Source organism: Maniola jurtina, chromosome 9 (assembly GCF_905333055.1).
Source record: "Maniola jurtina chromosome 9, ilManJurt1.1, whole genome shotgun sequence".
Classification (NCBI taxonomy): Eukaryota; Metazoa; Arthropoda; class Insecta; order Lepidoptera; family Nymphalidae; genus Maniola; species Maniola jurtina.
The window spans coordinates 12374185-12397999 of NC_060037.1; the positions used below are offsets into that span (position 1 = coordinate 12374185).

General features: G+C 36.6%; 1 protein-coding gene across 1 annotated transcript in view; it reads left to right on the forward strand.

Moving 5' to 3' along the window:
- Positions 1 to 4145, forward strand: part of LOC123868536 (prolactin-releasing peptide receptor-like) — a 79548-nt gene extending 75403 nt beyond the window's left edge. Inside the window, exons 2-3 of the mRNA XM_045911094.1 lie at positions 970 to 2406; positions 3746 to 4145. Of these exons, the coding sequence (XP_045767050.1) occupies positions 1025 to 2404 (1380 nt within the window). The 5' untranslated portion in view covers positions 970 to 1024 and the 3' untranslated portion in view covers positions 2405 to 2406; positions 3746 to 4145. The remainder of the gene's footprint in view (positions 1 to 969; positions 2407 to 3745) is intronic.
- Positions 4146 to 23815: the final 19670 nt, after the last annotated feature.

A 23815-nucleotide genomic window follows, 5' to 3' on the forward strand; every position in this document is an offset into this window, starting at 1 on the left:
TCAATTTCTCCTATTTCACGTCCTATTCCTCTCCACTTCTTTGGTCGTCACTTCTTCCATTAATTAATTATATTGAAGAGTTTTTGGGAGATTATCTCTTAAAAACTTTTCAAGTGGCCTTCCAGATTTTCCAGAATTCAGTTAGTTCATTTCTATTGAAAACTATAGCCTTAAAATGTTGATTAAAATAAGTTCCGTAACAACCTTGCCGAAGACTGCTTCACAATTATTTTATTTAATAAAATATTGAATAAGAAAATGTATTTCATTAGTAACAAAGATCGGAGTATTAAATGAAACAGCTGAAAGCTTCCTACTTAAACACGCTACAATTAATTTTAATGGCAACACGAAAACATTTGGAGTCGTAAAAAGTAAATTAATGTTGTCGCAAATTAATGGAGAGCCCACGGTTCTAACGCACAATTCAATTTATGCGATTACCTCCATTATGAATTCGGTGAACGTACAGTCAGCGACGATAACACTTTGTTTTCTTAGAATTTCGAAATAGTTTTAATTTCAAACTTAAGGTTATAGCTCATTACAGCCACCCGGCACCCGGTGCCCGGCTAGCACCACCTTGTCGATCGGTGTCCACTCGTTGTCGCCAGATAGTCCATGGGTGAAGTTAAACTTCGCGTGGTCAACGACAATGCCGCGTGGTTCAAATGAACATCGCGTGGTTCACAAATTTTCGATTAGATTGTCAGCGGTTGGCATTAGATCTACACGTGTGTTTCACTCACAGACAACGCGCGGTTCTCTTAGAACGAGGGTAATGAGCGGTCAACGCAAGGAAAGCATGCAAGCAGTCTAGCCGTCAGCGTGTAGACAGCTTGTGAGCGAGGCGATCCTCGAATATTAACCGCACAGGGCAAGGCGGTGCAATTCGGGTGCCGGGTGGCTCAAATAAGCTATGACCTTAAATGTCCCATTCTATTCTAAACATGCCCTTTTTCTTTACAGATGGATTGGCGAGTAATTCTGCAACCGAACACAATACAGTTACACTACGGTTAAGATGGTGTCTTATGATGATTTCTACGACGATATTTTAAGTGGCAAACATGTTTCTACTATGAATCTAAACGGCTCATCCTTTGTGGGAGGAGTTTTGATTTTGACCAAAACACTGACAGGAGAATCAGTAGAATTGCTGGAAGAGCCAAAATCAAACAGGACAACTGATATTATTGATGTGAAGATAGTTCAAGTAGCGTTTTGTATCCTCTACTCGATTATTTTCGTTCTTGGAGTATTTGGAAACGTATTGGTCTGCTATGTGGTCTTCCGGAATCGAGCGATGCAAACTGTTACCAACCTCTTCATAACCAACTTGGCTTTATCGGACATACTTCTCTGCGTCTTCGCTGTACCTTTGACGCCTATGTACACATTTATTGGAAGATGGGTGTTCGGAAGACTCCTCTGTCACCTCATGCCGTATGCGCAGGGTACGAGCGTCTACATATCTACCCTCACACTAACGTCTATAGCCATAGACAGATTCTTCGTCATCATCTACCCATTTCATCCAAGAATGAAACTCACCACGTGCGTCTTCATTATAATTTTCATATGGGTGTTCTCTCTAGTAGTCACCTGCCCCTATGGTCTGTTCATGGGGATACAGATAACTAATAACAGAACTTATTGCGAGGAAAGTTGGCCCTCTGACAAATCGAGGAAGATATTCGGTGTCTTCACAACAGTTCTACAATTTCTAATACCATTTTTAGTAATAGCAATTTGTTACACGTGTGTTAGTATAAGATTAAACGACCGCGCCCGGTCGAAACCGGGTGCTAAGAATACTAGAAGAGAAGAAGCGGATAGAGATAGGAAAAAGAGAACTAATAGAATGCTAATTTCAATGGTAGCCATATTCGGTATATCGTGGCTTCCGTTGAATCTTATAAATATATTTAACGACTTCTACGCCCAAATGACTGAGTGGAACTATTACTACGTTTCCTTCTTCCTTGCTCATTCAATGGCAATGGCGTCAACGTGTTATAATCCGTTTTTGTACGCGTGGTTGAATGAGAACTTTAGAAAAGAATTTAAGCAAGTACTACCATTTTTTGAAACGTCTAGTGGAGTTAGGAACAGTTATCACTCTGGTCGGATGCCAACCCACAAAGCTGATAAAATATGTAACGGCAATGAAACTGTACAAGAAACTCTGTTAGCTTCATCTTTCAATAGAGGCCCCTCGATAAAGCAACGAATTCTAGAAACTAACGACAAGAAAGACAATGGTATTGAAATCGAAAGTATTTTGTTAGAAGAAAAAACTGTATCAGCAACCTTTCATACAAAGACTGAGAATATAAACTTACAATTAATAGATGAAGAATCGCAGTTCACCGACACCAAGGATATTAAGCCTTCAATATAAAAGTAAGTACCTTTAACTTGAGTGCACTAACCGATACCTACTACGGATCATTAGTAACTAATAAAATTGGGGGTTGCAACAAGGTTGCAACTTGCTTTTGCTTATATCTTGATACCCTAAACAAGTGTAAATTAAAAAATAACACCTCTGACAAGTGAAGGTTACAGTAACTAGAAAAGAACTGATAACTTTCAAACGGCTGAACCGATTTTCTTGGATTATAGCTAAGAACTCTCTCGATTTAGCCACCTTTCAAACAAAAAAAACTAAATTAAAATTGGTTCATTAGTTTAGGAGCTGCCGTGCCACAGACAGATACAAAGAAACAGATATACACGTCAAATTTATAACACCCCTCTTTTTGGGTCGGGGGTTAATTACTCATTTTGACAGTTTCATAGAACATAATTTTTGTTTCAAATAACCCATTTAGTGTACATAAAAGTCGTTACCTACACCAAATGTTTAAGAATATGTCTACAGCAGTGTCTACGTTTAATTTCATATTGTGGTTACCAGTCTAAAACTTACTTATTTACCTAGCTCTTACTATCCACAGCCAAAAAAAACTTAAATCTAAGTCAATTATTGAAATCTAGCCTTTTTAACCTTCATTTAATAAGGTTTTCAGGAAGCTTAGTAGGTAGATACCTTGCGATAATCCAATTACATGTAAATTAGGCTTGTATATTGTCTATTAGATAATCGTATTCCAATAAATGTAAATCTACCAGGCCCTTAACAAGTTTACAAGGCGTAGGTATTAATACTATCAACAACATCCAGTCTAAATGGCTTAAGGGAGTTGCCTAAGTAGAATTTGCTTAGGTTTGCATATTAATGGATTCAAGTCCAACACGCATTATTAATACTGTTGCCTTTAACTTCCTATTAAGGCTGGAATATCCTTCTTCTTGTAATGCCCTCAACTATATCAGACGTGGGCAACCATTAAGAGCTTTATGCGCCTACAATCTTTTCATTCCATTCCATTCCGGAGGATTCCTGGAATTCTAGAGTTTGTATGTGTGTTTGTTACTCTTTCACGCAAAAAGTAATGTACGAATTTGGATGAAATTTAGAATGGAGATAGGTTATAGGCTACTTTTTATCAAGAAAAATTAAAGAGTTCCTACGGGATTTAAAAAAAAATCTATAACCATGCAAGCGAAATCTTGGGCATCAGCTAGCGCTGTAATATATGGCCCCAACCCCCCCCCCCCCCCCCCCCCCCACTCCCCCTTCTCACTATGAGAGGCGACCCGGCGGCGATGGGTTGATCATGATGATATTGTGATGATGGATCTTAATCATAAATTAATCTGAACTCTTTTGTTTCAGAACGTTAACATCACGCTCCGAGGCAATAACGTACAGGAAACCGCAATTTGGAACATAAAGCGCGAAATTTACTCGCGACGAGTAACATCGTCCTACTTTCACAGTTTAATTACGAAAATTACTCGAACAGATGTTTGTGATGAACCCTTTGCGACTTTATGGCTATGAATGAGCCTACAATTATTATATGTATACTCTGTGCTACAGTATAAAGTCTACTCCGCACAATACAATTTCTTTATTGAGTGATAGGCTTGCGGTTAACGACAGACGAAGCTTATTCACTCTTGATTTGAAGGTATTTAAGTTATACGTAGCAGAAAACACGGACGCGGTAAGGGCGTATCACACCACATTCACGGTTTCTTGCTGTTCTGTAAGGCCTCATTCATACGAGAGCTTTTTTAACGTCCGTTATAAAAGCGTGCAAATAGAACAAATGCATTCCTAAGTATCTGTTCACACGTCATCGCTTTTTTATCGCGCACTGTCGTATTTTCAGCGCAACGCCGGATTTTAACGCAATGATTTTTTAAGGTTCGTGTGAATTAATTCTTAGAATTCATTTGATGAGTAGATTTGATTATTTATTATGTCAGTCAAATTGTTCTTGACGTTGATTCCTGATACGAACTGCTACGGTGCTAAACCCGTGCCGTGTTTCCTGCCACATACCTATAACTTGAGTACAAACATTCAAACCAAGAGTAAAATAACAGTAATTAGATCACACTACAATATTTTTAAATTGTAGTTCCATGCAATTCAGTTGAGAGAATAGCCGCTTTTATTGGACACGTAGTTAGAGCTTGTCTATTTTGAAATGACGCGCCCCACTACTTAATTTTGTGTAGTAGTGATGTGTAAATTGCGGTGGTGGGGCGCGTCATTTCAAGATAGACAAGCTATGTATACCTACACCTATAAGAGCTACGAAATGGCAGTGGTTTTCTTGGTTGAAATGCAGTTTTTTTTTTCCATCAATAAAGAGAAAAAGAAAGAAAAAGTGGACAGGGAAGGACTTATCTCTATAAGAGATCTCTACCAGTGACCCTTGGCAGTTTATTTGTGATCTAATATCGTTTGTTTTTTGTATTTGTATGTTCCCAAATAAAAGAATTTTTTTTTTGTTTTTTTTATTCAAATGCTATTCTCTCACCTTTTTTTTTGGTGAGATTTTTTAACTGATGGACACAAATTGTCGTAATACAATTTTTTATCGAGTCGTGTGGAATAGGCGTAAATAACTGTGTCCATTATCATTTTTCACAGTTCTGTATTTTCGTAAAAGAAAGCTGACATAATATTATTATAACTGACAAAAGAATTACTCTCGCCGAAATATTTCATTTGCGCCAAAAATTGCCTCATGTCGAGTGTAATAAGTTAAGAGGGCTCTCTCCGTCACTCGTTTCATACAATCGTAGTTCCAATTTCATTTGAATATTAAGCAACCAAAGTCCATGAAATTTTGCAGACATATTCTAGAAATTAATATCTATGTCTGTGGTTTTCCAGATTTCTGTTAAAATATTCGGTTTCAATGTTACGCGGTCTTAAAAAATTTCATACAAATCTTTGAGCCCCTGTAATTTTAAAACTACATATTTTTAGAAAAATCTAAAACACCTCAGACACAGATATTAGTTTCTAGAATATGTCTGCAAAATTTCATGGACTTTGGTTGCTTAATATTCAAATGAAATTGGAACTACGATTGTATGAAACGAGTGACGGAGAGAGCCCTGTTAAGCCGAAAGGAGTTCAAGCATTTACTTTTCTGGCAAAGAAAATAAGTAGATAGATATTTTAAAAGAGGATAGATTGAGAAATGCTACATTTTTACAAAATATGGGTTTTTTAATTTCATATCGAGTAGTTAGATATCATATTATATAACAAAGATAATATAATAATATGATAGACTTTAAACTTGCAATTGATTTAATTTGCTTGTATTTAATTGTAAAAGGTCTATTTTTTGCAAGAAAAGAACAAAAGAACTTACTTATATAAATAATTTAGGGTAGGAATTTATTTATTTGTAATTCAACTTTCGTATGTTGTACGTAAAAATGTTAATCATGATATTGTGTGGTTACCAAAAATTATTAAATTTAGGCATTAACTAAAGTTAATCGAAAAATAATGTGTGCTGAAGGTTTTTTGTAATTATCTTAATATTAGTTTATAGTAAACTAAAAGGTAAGGTGCAGTAATTTGCTTTGCTTATTGTGATTCATTACGAAAAATTGTTGAATAAAAGTAGGTACATATTAATTTTGTAAATATAATTAAATAAATATTCTTCGATGATAAATATTTAAGGTGCATTGCAAGTAGGTATCCAAGAGGCCTATTCGTTAAGAACGATTTTCATAGTTGTTATGTTAAAATTTAACTTAGCAATTTACATAGTTAGGATGTTGTTAAAAACAATAGTTTACTACCTATGTGGAATAATATGTGGGGATTTTGTGTTTCTTGAATAAACTTTTGAGCCCGATTTCAAACTTAATCATATTATATTATATTATTTACACGACAAAAATAAATAAAATAAAAACAATTTATGACACTTTTTGTACAATGTCAGCTGCAAGCTTCTAAATAAAACTAAATTAATTTTTCATCTTTTGTTTTGATTTATTACGGTTGAAGTTTGAAATTAAATGTTTATTAAGAAACATAAAAGATTATCTGTATCAATTATAAGTGTAAATAATATATATATTACTGTAATGTACATAGAATGTCATATTATAGTTGTTTCAGTGAATAGTATCTAACTTAAAATTATTTAATTAACCTATGTTACAGTTACAGTAGAATACTTGGTAGAAATATTTGTTAACTAAATGAGAAATAAACGGTATTGTTTTTGATACTGTTGTATTTATTTCTCATCACCATCTACTTATCGCCAGCTCACTACTGAGTACCTAAAGCCTACACGTCTCCTCTCAGAAAAAAGAACTTGGCCATAGACCACCGCGCTGGCCAAGTGAGGATTGGCAGACTTCGCGCAGCTTTGAGAACATTAAGGGCTATGTAGTGCATAATATAACCTTACTTGTGTGTGTGAAAGTCCAAACCATCACATAGGTTACATAGAAAGAGGAACACCCAATACACAAAGTAATATAAGGAACTGATGAAGCAATTGCGTGGCGACGGCCGCACGCATCTTACGCGGGGACTTGGAACTGGTGCCATACATTTTCATAGTGATATGCGTCTTGTCAGCCACGGAGCATCGGAACCTACGGAAACCTATCTTAAAAGGTTCGTTCACATAAACCAGCGCGGAGAGCAGAGTAAATTTTGATCGTATTTCAGCTACAGCCACACCTACGCGTCATGAATGTGATATGCGGGAGCGTCCACGACGTGAATCTATTCGTGCACATCTACATGACTGTTGTAGTCAATAAGCTATCGTGGGAAGCGACCGCCGCGCGGCTGACGTTCCCACTTCGTAGTCGATTTGGTCATGCTGGTTTGAATGATGGTTTAGGGCATTGATATAAGGTTTATTTTGACTTAGACAAGAGGATGCTCGAGCATCTTCTTATCAACAAAGAAAATGAATGTAGGTAAACCTTATTTCAATACCTATTAAAAACGAGCTCTGCTCTCCGCAACGGTCTATCTGAACGGATCCTAAAGCGGTTCCATGAACAAGACTTGTAGGTGCTGCGTCGGATATTTCGCCATCGCGCCGCGCAGCTGTCACGTGTTCTGTTTGTCTCAGCCTTTACGCACGCCCACACGACTTTTCTGGAAAATGTAGGTAAGCCGGTAAGTCTTTGTATTTCGCATCCCAACCGACCTCGTATTATTTTTAGTTCGGATTGTTTTATAAAATCTTTCTATTATAATAGTAAAGATGCTTTAGCTAAACGTAAGAAAAATCAAGAAGGAGGTATTGTCTTAATTCAATATTATTATTTTACCTTAACAAAACATAAAAAATAAGCCGACTGATTGACTGACTGACTGACTGATCTATCAAGGCACAGCTCAAACTACTGGACGGATCGGGCTGAAATTTGGCATGCGGATAGATTATGATGTAAACATCGGCTAAGAAAGCATTTCTGAAAATTCAGCCACTAAGGGGGTAAAATAGGGGTTCGAAATTTGTGTAGTCCACGCGGATGAAGTCATGGTCATGAGCTAGTTATATAATACTAGCCGATGCACGCGACTTCGCCCGCGTGGATTTAGGTTTATCGAAATCCCGTGGGAACTCTTTGATTTTCCGGGATAAAAAATAGCCTATGTGCTAATCCAGGATATTATCTATCTTGAAATATTAAATCTTGTTAGTGGATGGAACGGCGGCGTTGTAATAGACGTCTTTATTCGTTGCAGGCTACATATGCAGGCAACCTACATATTACAATCTCCATTCTGAATTTCAGCCAATTCCCTCAAGTGGTTTTTGCGTGAAGGAGTAACAAACATACACACACACACACACATACACGCAAAATTTCGCCTTTATAATATTAGTGTGAAGTGTGATAGTGTGATTTTCAGAAAAGCACAAGTCAGAGGTTACTATGATATTTATCTAAGCAGTTTCCACATGTATATGACATATTTTAAAGGAGAAATAGAAAATACAGTTCCTCGATTTCCATTTGAATAGACTCGACTTCATGGCGAGAACGCATTCTAAGCACTGAATGTGTAAGGAAAAACTCTCCACAGGTAACGACTTTATAGCACGTCGATGCATTTTGCATCACCATTATCGTCAACCGATATGGATGGTCTTCCAACGCTGCGCTTTCCCGTACGAGGTCATAATTCTAGTACCTACCTCTTGGACCTCAACGTTAATCGGTTTTTAACCGACTTCAAATAAAGGAGGAGGTTCTCAATTCATCGGAATCTTTTTTTTTAATGTATGTTCACCGATAACTCAAAGACCCCTGAACCGATTTGAATTTTTTTTTTGTTTGAAGGGGTATACTGTGCAGGTGATTCCATATAAATTTGGTGAAGATCTGATGAATATCTTCGGAGATGGAGAACAGAACTCATCAATGGATAAGAGCAAATTGCTCGCGATCAGTGTAATTGCTTAGTAAACAGTAGGGTTTTAACTGGTATACTTATACTTATATACTTTACCTAGGTATCTTCGGAGCTTCACATTTGGATTTCTAATTTTGTTTTAATATGCTCGCTCGGTTACATTAGATATATACCTAGTTATACCTAGGTACATTACACGTGTACTAAACAAAAATTATTTATTACTTTTTAGCGCTTGTGGTTTTTGAAGTCGGTTTTATTTTTCTTTTGAAATTTTTTTTTAGTATGCCGTATCTCCAGAGAAAAAATCACTTCGTTGTCTGTATTCGTGTGCGGACAGGGCATTGCACCGGTAGTAATAATATTTAATTAAATCAGCTGTTGTATTGTAATTCTGACCATCAAAAGGAGTACAATAGTATCTACTTTGAATATGATTTGAGTTTGAGGAGTATCGGGGTTGTGGCTATATCTTAGAGTATATAGGATAATAAGACGCGTCGCTTCGTTTCTGAGTCAATATGTCTTGAGCCGAAGAAATCCACGTGTCTGATATGTACTGTAAGCAAACCAATAGAGTCCACAACTCACAAGACAAACTGAACTAACTGAGCGTAAATGCACGGTATCTGAGCATATTGCAGTTGACGTCAACAATAACCCACAACAGTAGCTCACAGCAAATTAATTGCAGGAACGCTATTGAATTATCTTGTATGTGGTATTTCAATTATTGCTGATTGCTGATTTCTGATTGATGTATAGGTACTGTTGGCTGGATTCAGTGAGTGGTCTGATAGTCCTCAGGAAATATTAAAGGGGTTACTGAAATAAGCTGAAAGATACTACATAGTTAAAATATCTGACGACCTCCGTGGCAGTGGTCAGTGGTCTTATAAGTGACAGAGAGACATTGAGGCGATTTGAATGAATGAATGAATAAATATACTTTTATTGTACACCACAAAATTAGTACAGAAATAACACATACAAAGCACAACAAAATATAAGCAGGTAGGTGGATTTGGTGTTTAATTTGAAGAACATATAAAAAAATTAGACTTTATACTTTGAAGTAAGATTTTGTACATCTTTGTTATCTGTTAACTCCCAAAGCCAACATTATCCGAACTTCATAGTCGCTGATCGTTCTTTCTTGTGTTGGGGGCAATACGGAGATAAACTTTCAGCTTTTATAAAATAACGAAAATCTGGCACGCGCTGGCTCTTAATCCATTTCCTGAATATGAATAACATAGAATCTGATAACAAGTGTAAATTAAAAAATAACACCTCCGACAAGTGAAGGTTACAGTAACTAGAAAAGAGCTGATAACTTTCAAACGGCTGAACCGATTTTCTTGGATTATAGCTAAGAACATTCTCGATCAAGCCACCTTTCAAGGAAAAAAAACTAAATTAGAATCGGTTTCATTAGTTTAGGAGCTACGATGCCACAGACAGATACCCAGATACACACATCAAACATATACATATAACATCCCTCTTTTTGGGTCGGGGGTTAAAAAGGATGTAAAATAGGATTTCGTAATTTTCGTAGTCCACGCGTATGAAGTCACGGCTAGGCTAGTTAAGCTAGTTATCAAATAATTGTCATCAAAACCATACTATTATAGCGAATTAAGCATATTGTTCTGTCCTAGTGGTAGGTACTACCATGCTTCAATTAGCCTGGCTATTCAGCACGCAAATGGAACAGTATTTTGGCAACATTCCACGCGGGTATGATTTTATTGACAGTAGGTAGGTAGTAAGAATAGGCTATTAATTTTATTGTAACACATAAATTTCGTATCCCTATTTTCGCCCCTTAGGGGTTGAATTTTCAGGGGTTTAGTCTTCCTTGCCGATCCGTTCAGTAGTTTGAGCTGTGCGTTGATAGATCAGTCAGTCAGTCAGTCAGCTTTTTCTTTTATATATTAACAGGGCTCTCTCCGTCACTCGTTTCATACAATCGTAGTTCCAATTTCATTTGAATGTTAAGCAACCAAAGTCCATGAAATTTTGCAGACATATTCTAGAAACTAATATCTGTGTCTGTGGTGTTTTAGATTTTTCTAAAAATATGTAGTTTTAAAATTACAGGGGCTCAAAGATTTGTATGAAAATTTTAAGACCGCGTAACTTTGAAACCGAATATTTTAACAGAAATCTGGAAAACCACAGACATAGATATTAGTTTCTAGAATATGTCTGCAAAATTTCATGCACTTTGGTTGCTTAATATTCAAATGAAATTGGAACTACGATTGTATGAAACGAGTGACGGAGAGAGCCCTCTTGAGAGCGAACTTATACGATAAATATACTTTTGGTGCAATTTATTAGGCAGATTGTATCTTACTAATCGCTACCCAAATTTTAAATGTGAAGACGTGTCTACAGAATGACATAAATCACTTTTTTGTGGAAAAATAAAAAGCTCCCACGAGATGTTTAATAAACCGAAATCCACTCGAACCAAATAATAATGTTACATCGATAAAGAAGTAATTATTTAGTTTTGTGCTAATAGTATGTTCACCCACGCTCGTGTAATCAGTCGGAAATGGTCTGAAGCCTACATCCTCTCCCGTCGATTCGCTTATCTGATTTCCTACAAATCACTCTGTCAATGTCTACGTTATTTCCCCTTATTTTCATATGAGTTCATGCTAATTTCATCAGATGTGCTTGTACTACAAAATCAAAAGATCAAAAGATAAAGTTTTGGTAAAAGTAAATTAAAAAAAAAAAAGTTAAAGCATGCTCTGACTACTAATTCGTTAGTCCGCAAGTATTTTAATTTTTAATTTAACTAAAATAAGTGTTCCGATACCAATGAATAAATTATAATATACCTTAGGTACTTACATAAAACTCCAAAGACTTAATTTCCCTTTGATTTTTTCGAACAGCTTTACCTCAAGCGTTAAGGCGATTTTCTTTATTTTCCCGCCACTTAAACTTTTATGAAAAGATTTAAATCTCAAAGAAGAAAGTTGAAAATTTTAGGGCTAGAAATTGGCCGGGAGCTTATAAATTATAATTAACCCATCGCCACCGGCCCACTACTAAGAACTGGTCCCCTCTCAGAACGAAAAGGGTTCAGGCCATAGTCTGCCACGCTGGCCAAGTGCGGATTGGCAGACTTCACACACCTTTGAGACCATTATGGAAACTCTCAAGCATATAGGTTTTCTCATGATGTTTTCTCTCATCTTTAAAGCAAATGATATTTAACTCCGAAAATCTAGAGGAGCGGGGATCGAACCCCTGACCTTCGAATAGGAGGCGGACGTCCTATTTACTGGTGCCGCTTCGTCATAATATATAAATAAAGATAAATATTGCTCTCATAATGGATTTAAATTGGCACATTACATTTTACTAGAAATTGGATTCAAAACGTAATTCAAACTCCACATCGTATACTCGCACATAAAAAGCCTAAGCTTTTTCTTGAAAAAAAAGAATCTCTTTAACAATCTTACAAAAGTCATTATAATAGTGTTCTTTGAGACCGAAGTTCCTTTGGTCTAAATTTAATTCGTCACTTGGTATACTACGTATATTTGAATTTCCTTTGGGCGGGTACTATAATAAAATCCAAGACTAGGGAAAGTAGAAAGTGCAAAGAAAGAAAAGAAAGAAATCTGCTTTCCAGTGCAACTGATTTCGGTTCTCTGATTGTACCGTAGCGGTTCTATTTTATTTTAGTTTTATATTTCATTTTGGAAGATTTTTAAAAAAGGCGGACAAGGAAACACCAATCTTTTAAGAGACTAGCAACCGCTCGTGGTTTCGCTCGGCGAAATATAAATCCTCTATTCTTTATCCCATGCAAAATTTTAGTTTTGTTGATCCAAGGGTTTTAGTAGGGTGTCAATGAGTATAATCAATCAGGACTTTTCTTTTACACAACTGGCCAAAAAAGGAGTGTAATGATTTTAGGGTTTTCAGGGTTCATGTATAAATGCCTGAACAGATTTGGATGCATATGGTAAGTAATGTTAGAATCCCTACAACTTCCCGAGTGACACAAGCTATATATTTTATGAAAAAAAAAAACATATGGCGGCTGTATGGGCACCAAAATGTATAAATGTGAATTTTTTTATTTTCAGTTCGTTTTTTGACAAGGTAATCGTGTTTATAACCCCCGACCCAAAAAGAGGGGTGTTATAAGTTTGACGTGTGTATCTGTGTATCTGTGTGTCTGTGTATCTGTGTATCTGTGTATCTGTCTGTGGCATCGTAGCGCCTAAACGAATGAACCGATTTTAATTTAGTTTTTTTTGTTTGAAAGGTGGCTTGATCGAGAGTGTTCTTAGCTATAATCTAAAAAAATCGGTTCAGCCGTTTAAGAGTTATCAGCTCTTTTCTAGTTTTCTTGTAGAAAAGAAGGTTAGATAACCGTTAGGTTCATAATATTATGTCAATAGACAAATGTCAAGCTGTCAAGATAGACGTTGCCTAAATACATAATTATTTATTTGAAAATGATGTTTTGGAAAACTCAAATACTTTGGATCGTCGGGGGTGATATAAATTTTTAATTTACACTTGTTAATTTTACCAATTATACGTCTATTTATATATGTCTGGTATTTCGATTTTCATTATAGCACTTTAAATTAGTTTTCTTTTTTTCTTTCTAGATCTCTACCAGTGACTCTCAATACTGGGAGAGATTGTAAGGGAAGGTATAACAAGAATAGTTGATACATAGTTGAATATTTATACTAGAAACTTGAAACATTTCATGTTATTAGATAACATAATCCGGCCTACCGTGAATGCCTACCAATACTGACTTCGCTTATCTGATTTTGAATATATTTGCATAATTTCTAACATTTATTGACTTTGTTTACCAATCAATTTAGTTTAGAAACATAAGTTTCAAGATTATTATAATAATAATTTTGAACTTATTTTGTGGTTTAACAACATTTTTACATTGTAAAAAATGGGTCAATACAAATGGGTAAAAACATTCCACGATTAATTTAGTTTTTTTTAACGGGCGATATTTCGACTCAGTTGCATGAGTCGTGATCACGACAGGACTGCAGTGCTGCCGGCTGCGAGAGATGAAGTTCAAGGTGTCATGGGCAGTACTGATCCACCCATTTTCTTGTTCTTTTTGCTGAAACTTCACGAGTTGCCCGGCACAATACACTCCCAACGTCACTAGAATAGATAACTTACAAGTGTAAATTAAAAAATTTCAACACCCCCGACAAATCATTTCCAAATAAATAATTATGTATATCTAGGCAACGTCCATCTTGACAGCTTGACATTTGTCAATTGACACTTGAATATTATGAACCTAAGGGTTATCTAACCTTCTTTTCTACAAGAAAACTAGAAAATAGCTGATAACTTTTAAACGGCTGAATCAATTTTTTTGGATTATAGCTAAGAACACTCTCGATCAAGCTACCTTTCAAACAAAAAAAAGTAAATTAAAATCGGTTCATTCGTTTAGGCGCTACGATGCCACAGACAGATACACAGATACACACGTCAAACTTATAACACCCCTCTTTTTGGGTCGGGGGTTAAAAAATAGCAGATTTACAATATTATAGTGAAACAAACCTCGAAAGCGACCTCGAATCAATTGTATAATACCTCGCGATAGCTTCTAGGCTATTAGAATTTAGAATACAGAATCTAAACTACTCTCTCACACTCTAGCTCAAATATTTAAAAAGAGCTTATGAAAAGCCATTTGAATTAAAAACACAAATAAGTAGAAACATTTAATTTACCAGCCCGCAAGTAAAATTTTCTTTTCTCTTTGAAGTCGTATAAAAGCCCGAAACATTACCGTTTCTATTTGCTTTCGCCTTCCCACTTACTTTTACAAACTTCATGCTTGCTTACAGGAATAAGTGGTCGTTTGAAGGGACTGTCACGCTCCTCGCACAGAATCATCTCATATTATAAATCCGAAAGTGTATATGTCTACCTGTCTGTCTGTTAGAGAGACAGACAGACGGGCAGTCAGAATCCTAAAAAATGCAATGGATTGAGAAATCCTACCTTCCTTTTTTGAAGTCGTGTAAAAAGAATGATGATTGTACGAAATGAATTTATTCCGCACCGCCACGCCTGGCGCCATCACGCCTGTTCTTTACAGATCGATCCATAATAATTAACCTATTTCGACTCACTACGTTCGAAAACTAACGGGAAAATAAAGAAATTGTACAAAAAAACCGGTCAGACTCGCGTATGAAGAGTTGCGTACTATACAAAAATAAACACATTTTAATTTTTATTTCGGCCATTTCGAAATTTTTATTATCGCTGTTGAAGCGGCAATGAAAATCTCAACCCTATATCTGACGGAAGGACGAACGGACGGACCGACGGACAACGGAGGCTAAGTAATAGGTATATCGTAACACTGTGGTTATAGGCTCACTTTGGCACCCCTTGGGTACTAAAAACTTATCAAGTGAGTGTCAGAACCACATAAGGTAGGGTAGCTTTCTGCTTGTTGCTACGAAAAAATTTTTTAGAGATCATTATTTCTGAAACAGTACCTACGTACGGTTTTTTTCGGGTTCCGTACCTCAAAAGGAAAAACGGACCCTTATAGGATCACTTCGTTGTCTGTCTGTCCGTCGTATCTGTCAAGAAACCTATAGAGTACCTACTTCCCGTTGACCTAGAATCACGAAATTTGGAAGGTAGGTAGGTCTTATAGCACAAGTACAGGAATAAATATGAAAACCGCGAATTTGTGATAGCATCATTTAAAAAAAAATTAAAACGTGTTTCAGTTTTCAAAATAAAATAACTATACCAAGTGGGTTATCATATGAAAGGGCTTTACCTGTACATTCTAAAACAGATTTTTATTTATTTTTATGTAAGTATAATAGTTTTTGATTTATCGTGCAAAATGTTGGAAAAAATACCCGAGTACGGAACCCTCAATGCTCGAGTCTGACTCGCACTTGGCCGGTTTTTTTTCTCAAGAATTGTCTTAATAATCCAGTACTGTGTCCAGAACTTAATGATTTTAAAATACTTGCACTTGTCCGGTTTATACTAATGTGGAGCCAAAGATATCTCATATTTACGTATGTTGACGCGAAATGAAAAGCTAACGATCACGATTAGACGAGAGGAATGAACTCTTTGATTGACACAAAACTCTTAGCGAGCGATATATTTCACGCGGAGTAAAAGGTTTTTTATTGCACATTAAATTATTTTCGTATGTTACACCGACGATCGTGACCTATGTATGTATGTATTATTATTCTCTGGTAGTATGCTCAGACTATCGGAAAAATAGACGGTCAACGTGACGCCTCAGGCTATGAAGTCGGCCTGAAGAAGGCGAGTTTGCGATCGATTGATATGTATTGTCACAACTAGGCTACACGTCTCTCTAGCAAGGTACAAGTTTTGCACATTATGTGGCAGTAATATTATTCCGCAAAAGGCAGAGCACATAGTTGGAACAAGTGTAAATTAAAAATTTATAACACCCCCGACAAGTGAAGGTTACAGTAATAACTAGAAAAGAGCTGATAACTTTCAAATGGCTGAACCGATTTTCTTGGATTATAGCTAAGAACACTATCGATCAAGCCATCTTTCAAACAAAAACAAAAAACTAAATTAAAATCGGTTCATTAGTTAAGGAGCTACGATGCCACAGACAGATACACAGATATACACAGATACAACAGATACATAGATACACAGATACTCACGTAAAACTTATAACACCCCTCTTTTTGGGTCGGGGGTTAAAAACCGGACGTAGAATGGCGACCTCGCACCAGAAAGCACAACGTTTAAAGACCCCCTACTAGGTGAACAGACGACAGTGAACTAGGTTGCTAGTTACTATAATATGATTGTAGCATACATAATAATAATATGTTCATATTGTCAGGTAGCCTATCTATTAATCTCTTTAGTCTATCTATTAATTTCTTTAATCTGTGGTATTTTGAGAAAAGCGGTTTATAGCCAAGGTGCCTTTTTCTTTGTACTCCTGAAAAAGCTGTAATTTTATTTTTTGCATAGTTGGACTATAAAGATTCTATTAAAAGATCTGGGTACCTCATTCGTTTTTGACCTTTTTAACATACCTATTAATATGATACATAGATGATTTATTACCACGTCGTTCTAGAGAGGCGCGCAGGGTTGCGCCCCTCAAATCAAAGGAACAAGGTAAGGGAACGAGATACCTAAAAGGAAAAACTAACTGACAATATTATTATATTAGGTTGAGATGGCAATCGGGGTATGAGATGAGAGACGCCCCGCACACCCGCACGTCATCCGCGCTCACCCGCATCTACTAAGTGCGGGGGTGTGCGGTGTGCGGGGCGTTCCCTCTCCGATTCCCATTTCAACCTGTCGCGTACTATCCTGCTCAAGTTGCTGAATCTAGAAACGTATGCAACCTGGTCACAATATTATGTCATCATCGTCATCAACGTATCGCTGGCTTACGACTGAGCACGTTCGTTTTATAGCAATATTAAAAAGAAAAATATGCAGATACTCAAAATTTACCTTAGAGAAAGACAGCAGAATTTGGCAGCCGCCATATTTAGGCATTAAAGTTAAGGCGTCTAATTATTTATTTTATATTATTAATTTCTTGAACCAAACTTCTGGCAAATAAATTATCTTATCTTATCTTATCTTAGTGTAAGTTTGTACCCACTGACATTAATATAGTTAAACGCAACGCCTAGCGGTCTGGGTTTAAGTATTTCTACACTAACTAACTGTATTGGATGTTACGAAATAGAGTTTATAGTTCGTTGGTAGCGAGATAATTAAGTTCGCCCAAATACGTCTGTCTTATGACTTAGGGCGGGTACACACGGGGATTTACTTGATTAAGTCGCACATACGGGAATCCTTCATTTCTTTGAAAGGGTTAAATGCAATTAATATAATTAAGGACGTTAGTTGCGTCTACTGTGCCCGCTGCTTGGGACACTCAGAGGAACGCGTGGACAACACCCCCTCCTTGCCAGACCAATGAGACATGGCTAACAATATCCCACGAAAGGGAATCGTAAACCATGTTACCAGAGTGCACCGGCCCAAGCGCTGTTGTTACCCGCAATAGTCAGGCACACGGGGAAGTTACCTGGCTAGTCCCCTAACCTAACAAAAGGACAAGATAATACGTATCTTCATAACTGACAAACACAATACCTCCCTCGCCACATTCAGTTAAAGATAACCCGCAAGCTAATCTAATACTCCCGTTCAAATGACTCGCATGATACAAACTCAATAACATGACATGAAAGTCGCACGAGAGCCTCAGAAATTGTCCCAAAGTATATTATAATATCGTAATAGAATCTAATTTTATGATAATATGATCACTTGCGACACCGTAGGCTGCCTATAAAGGAACGACAAAACAGTCGCAAGTCGCAACCTCTACCTACTCCATTAAATCGGGCATTTTAGTCAAAACTATGATTGGAATTGGTTTGGAATGTAACTTGTAAGTAAATTATTTTAATTTGATAATACTAGGTCCTTTACTGTGATCCCGCCCACTTGTGGTAAGTAACAATGCAGTCTAAGGCTATGTTCAAATGACAAAAACTTGTTGTGCGTTTTTAAATCGTGCATCATCGTGCCATAGACACGTCATTTTAGCGGTACCGCGTATTACACATGGTAACGCGCGTCACAGAGTAAAAAACTCAAACCTCGCGTTGTTGCTCGACATCAGCTGAACAATCCAATGCGCGTCGACGCGCTTCAACGCGCGACAAGTGGTCATCCATCTGAAATTAGCCTAAGAGCAGGCTAAGTTGGAAGACTTTAGCTATTGGAACTTTTTACTCGTGCTTTTGAATCGTCGAGTGAATCTACCGCCTGGTTCGGAATGCCATTCCAACCAATAAAACACAGCCAGAAACCCGGTGGTTATACTACACAAAGATTCACCATTATTATGCCATGTATTGTTGGATTTGGCAGTACGGCTACCTCTTATCTACGCGATGTCGTACCGGAACGCTAAATCGCTTGGCAACACGTCTTGCAAGTGAAATTATAGCCAGTCACGGCCGATGCCTCCCACCAGCTGACAGAAAAAATATTTGCGGCAGAAAGCAGAACTGATTACTTGATTATTTTTCCAAATATATGGAACCAAATTTTCACGTTACACCATCTGGCACATTCGATGAAATTACGACCGAAGTTTAAATTTCTTTCATACATCAGTAATAACTGGGAAGGGCCAATATTTCATGCAAAGGCAAGCTCGTAAAAACACGCACATTTTATTATCGAACTTGTAAGTTAGAAGAGACGCGACGCACAACGCAGATATCAAAATTGGTCAATATAAACTGAATTTTTATTTTTTTTATTTGAACCGTTGACTCGCTTAATTTATTAAAAAGATTTTTTTTTCAAAAAATAAGCTTAAACTCGGCGCTGATTCTGATGGCAACAAAATTTTAGAGTATTCGCATTCGTTATAAGAAAACGTAAGATAAACTTACTTGATTTAATTTAATAGTTCATAACTTTAGGTGCCACTCTTAAATAGAGTAGTCCTAAAATTTTGAGTAAGTATTTAATTTCAAGTCAAAAGTCGAGTCATTTATTCAAATTGGGTACTTTTGTACTCTTTCTGATTGTCACTTGCTGAATATGCAATACAATTTATGTAGTGATGATAATTACGTAAACTTAAAACTAGGAGCTTTAAAATTGATTTTCTGTCCTTTAAGATTTCCAACGGGGGCCTATTATTACTAAGCCACCAACCACCACTATCCGTCTATCTATCTGTATGTCAGTAGACAGTGCCGAGAATAGAAAGAGAGTAGAAATTTTCATAGTGTGTATTTATTTCTGTTGCCGCTAGAACAACAATCCATACTTCCATACTTTATATTATAAATGCGAAAGTGTGTCTGTCTGTCTATCTGCTACCTTTTCACGGCCCAACAATTTAACCGATTCTGACGAAAGGTACAAGGTCAGCTTATATCCTGGGGACGGACATAGGCTACTTTATATCCCGAAAAATTAAAGCGTTCCCACGGAATTCCTAAAGACTACTCGATTTTGACGAAATTTGTTATGGATTCCTAAAGATCCATCCGATTAACCGTTTTATATGAAATTTGGTACCGAGGTAGCTTGCGTCCCTGTCATTGACATAGGCAACTTTTTATCCCGGAAAATCGAACAATCGATCTTTAAAAACCTAAATCCACGCGGACAAAGTCGCGGGCATCCTCTGGTTAATAATAAAATTTAAATTCTTAAAAGTGTAATTTCTTGCACGATGATACGGAACTCTTTGTGTATGGGTTCGACTCACACTTCATCAATTTTTTCGATATTAAAAAGATAAAGATCTAGATACTCTCAGACTGAGATTTATAGAGCGCACTTTGACTTTGCTTAAACTTAAGCTTTGGTTAAAACGAGACAGATTTATGTTAGTGATATGTGTGTGTTAGTGTCTTAAGACTGAGCAAAGTCAAAGTGCCCTCTATAGATCTCAGCCTAAGTTCAGCGAAAGACGTCAGAATTGACGCCATTATCAACTCCTATAAAGTTAAACTTAGCACAAAGTCAAGTAATTGACTCAGTTGCTGTCTTCAGGCAACCTCTTCAAGTAGTTATTGCTCTTTAACTCAACGACCAAAGTTTCAAACTGATTCAATTCTCTTCATTTTATGAATAAATGTGTTAACTCTCAGATAAGAAAACTTATTTTTGGCATAAGTACATTTTGGCAGTTTGATTTTCAACTAGCCTTGCTGCTATATTATATTTTTATTCATTTTCATTTTCGGTGGACCATTTAATACTTTCATTTGATAGTTAATAATTTGAAATGGTTGTTGTGATACTATCGTTACTACTCATCGTCCAATTTAAAATAGCTGCCAAACAGAACGGTTGTTTTGAAGCCGCCATCTTTTATGAGATATTTTATAGCACCAAATAGTTAGTGATACATATTTAAAACATACACTTTTTGCTTCCTTCTAAAGTACTAAATTCTAACATAAACGTATATAATGTTTAATTTATTTACGAAATCATAGTCCATAATCCCTATAATATAATCTAAATAATCTGCCACAACATCAAAAAAGACCTTTAACTTTAACCACGCGTAAAGTTTTTTTAATGATCGAGTTATTATCTAAGTACTTTATGTTTTTTTGTCTATTGTCAAGGAAACATAGATTTTCAAAAGAACAAAATCTTTGCAAAAAGATATACCTAGATACCTACTTTACAATAAAAGGATGAGAGTGTTATCGTTAGTGCAATATTAATATTAATGTAGACCATCTTTAACTTTAGTAAAAACAGATAAAAGAATCGCGGAGTTAATTTTTTTTCGTAAAATTTTTACTCAAACAAAAGTCCTTTTACAATTCAATACCCACAACTTACAAGAATAAAAATATCCAGCCACTTGTACAAAGCAAATATTAACTTGGGAGGTTTTTCTACGATTTTTCCACTTGACCTATTCTGGAGTGCTCTTGATGTTAGAATCCAACCGAGGCCAAGAGCGACTGTTCTCTTTCAAAATATTAATAGGGTTAATACTGACAATAGGTCCACTTTCCTGTACCTAGAATGAGGCAGAAATATCTAGAACACCTATAACTATATGTACAGTATAATGAAAAATCATATTTTTAATTATTAATGATTCTGGCGACCGACATAGCTCAAAGGATTAGCAAGCTGAAGTGGCAATGGGCAGGTCATGTCTGTCGCAGAACCGACGGCCGATGGGGCAGACGTGTTCTGGAGTGGAGACAGCGTACCGGTAAGCGCAGTGTGGGACGACCTCCTGCCCGCTGGACCGATGACCTGAAGAAGGTGGCGGGGAGCGGGTGGATGAGGAAGGCGGAGGACCGTGTTTGGTGGCGCGCTCTTGGAAAGGCCTATGTCCAGCAGTGGACGCATACAGGCTGATGGATGGATGGATGGAATGATTCTGGTACTTTTTTAGCTCATTTTTTCTTGTAATAAAAATAAAAACCCTTAAATATATTACAACTAATTGATTCCTGGGACTTACTACACGTGCATTTAGGTTTTAAAAAAACCGTGGAAAGTTTTTTATTGCCCAGAATAAAAAGTAGCATATATTATGTCGCATTCCAAGTCTTTATCTATAAAAAGAACAAACCAACAAATAAACACAGCAACAAATAAGACAAGGATTACTGAAAGAGATCTCTATATCTCTCTCCTTTTAGGGTTCCGTACCCGAAGGTGCCAACGAGACCTTATTACTAAGCCTCCGCTTTCCGTCCATCCGTCTATCTGTCAGCGGGTATCTCGTGACCGTAATAGGTGGAGTGCTTTTATTTTCACACAGTGTGTATTGCTGTGGCCAACATAACAACAAATAATAAAAAAATTCAAAATGGCCGCCATGAAAATCTAAAAAATACATTGTTAATATCTTGCACGATAGTACGGAACCTTTCATATGCGCGTCCGTCTCGCACTTGGCAGGTTTTTCTTCGTCCTGTCCTTGGACAAAGTCGTGCTCACGTTTATACCTAGTTATTCCTATCACACCCTAGAAAGTTCGATGAATATAAATCCGTGATAAATTCGCAAGATTGGCCGAAGTTATTACAAGATAGATTGCGAACGTAATCCAATTATATCAACGTAATTATGTTACTTATTGGCACTATCACAACGCAGTGCTTTGAGGCTTGACTGCCCATTATTTTGCTCGAGCTATTTTTACGTTCGGGTTTTTTTTTCAGGTAATATGTATTTTATGAAAATTAATAATGATACTTATAACATTTATGCTCTAAGCAATTTAAAACAAGATAAAGTTGAAAACTAAAACCCGACTGCCATCGTCTTAATAAACGCTAAATATTATAGTAAAATTGTTTTTCTGTCACTTGGTATATTTGAATGTTGTAGTACATTTATATTTATGAACTCAAAATTTTCTCCTCTTTCATTTGACACCCCCACTCGATACAATAGCAAAAAAAAATTTGGAGACCCCCACTTTTTTTCATGTAACATCCGCTAGGTCAATTGTTTTCGTATAAAATGTAGCCTATGTCACCCGGACCTTTAAGACGAATGGATATTGACACCTCATTCATCAAAATCGGCCCAATAGTTTAGGCGCTACGGTGGAACACACAGAATCTGGATACATACATACATACATATATACATACATACATACATATATACATAGACTGCTAAAATCATAACCCTTCCTTTTGGCTTTGCCGCAGTCGGGTAACAAACGGGGGGGTGTTACATTTTTAGTGTTTCAAATCTCCAGAGGAAAGAAGGAACCCTTATAGGATCACTTTGTTGTCTGTCTGTCCAAATCCGCCGAGGGAATCAAAACCTATAGGGTACTTCCCGTTGACCTAGAATCATATTTGGCAAGTAGCAATATCAGCACAAGTAGAGGGAATTTTTGTGGTTACATCAAAAAATTGTTATTTCTTGTACGATGGTAGGTACGGAACTCTTGGTGTGCGAGTCCAACTCGCACTTAACCGTTTTTGTTTAAATAATTGATTTCGAGAATAGTTAGCTGTAGTACCATTTACTTAGTATTAATAAAGTTAATAAATCTTGCCCCCGTGGAATGGTGCCAAGAATACTGGCTGAATGCCCGGGTTGGGCAGCCAGACTGATACTTTGCGCAAAAAATGATTTATTGTAATATTTTAAAAAAAAAACCATCGTAAATAAATCGTGAATTGCGCAATAAGTGATTTCAACAAGCAAACTCGCTAACCGATGCTTGTTTAAAAACGTGCCAACGCTCGACTTTATTGCCTGCTGAATAAATTACAGCGTTAATTGGGTTCGGAACTCGAAACGATTTTCAATCTCGTCAACAACTATCTAGACCTGTGTTAATATAGCTCCATTGCTGGTAAACTATTTGATATCAATCAGTCTGACCTCTTAACTATGCGTTGGTCCAAT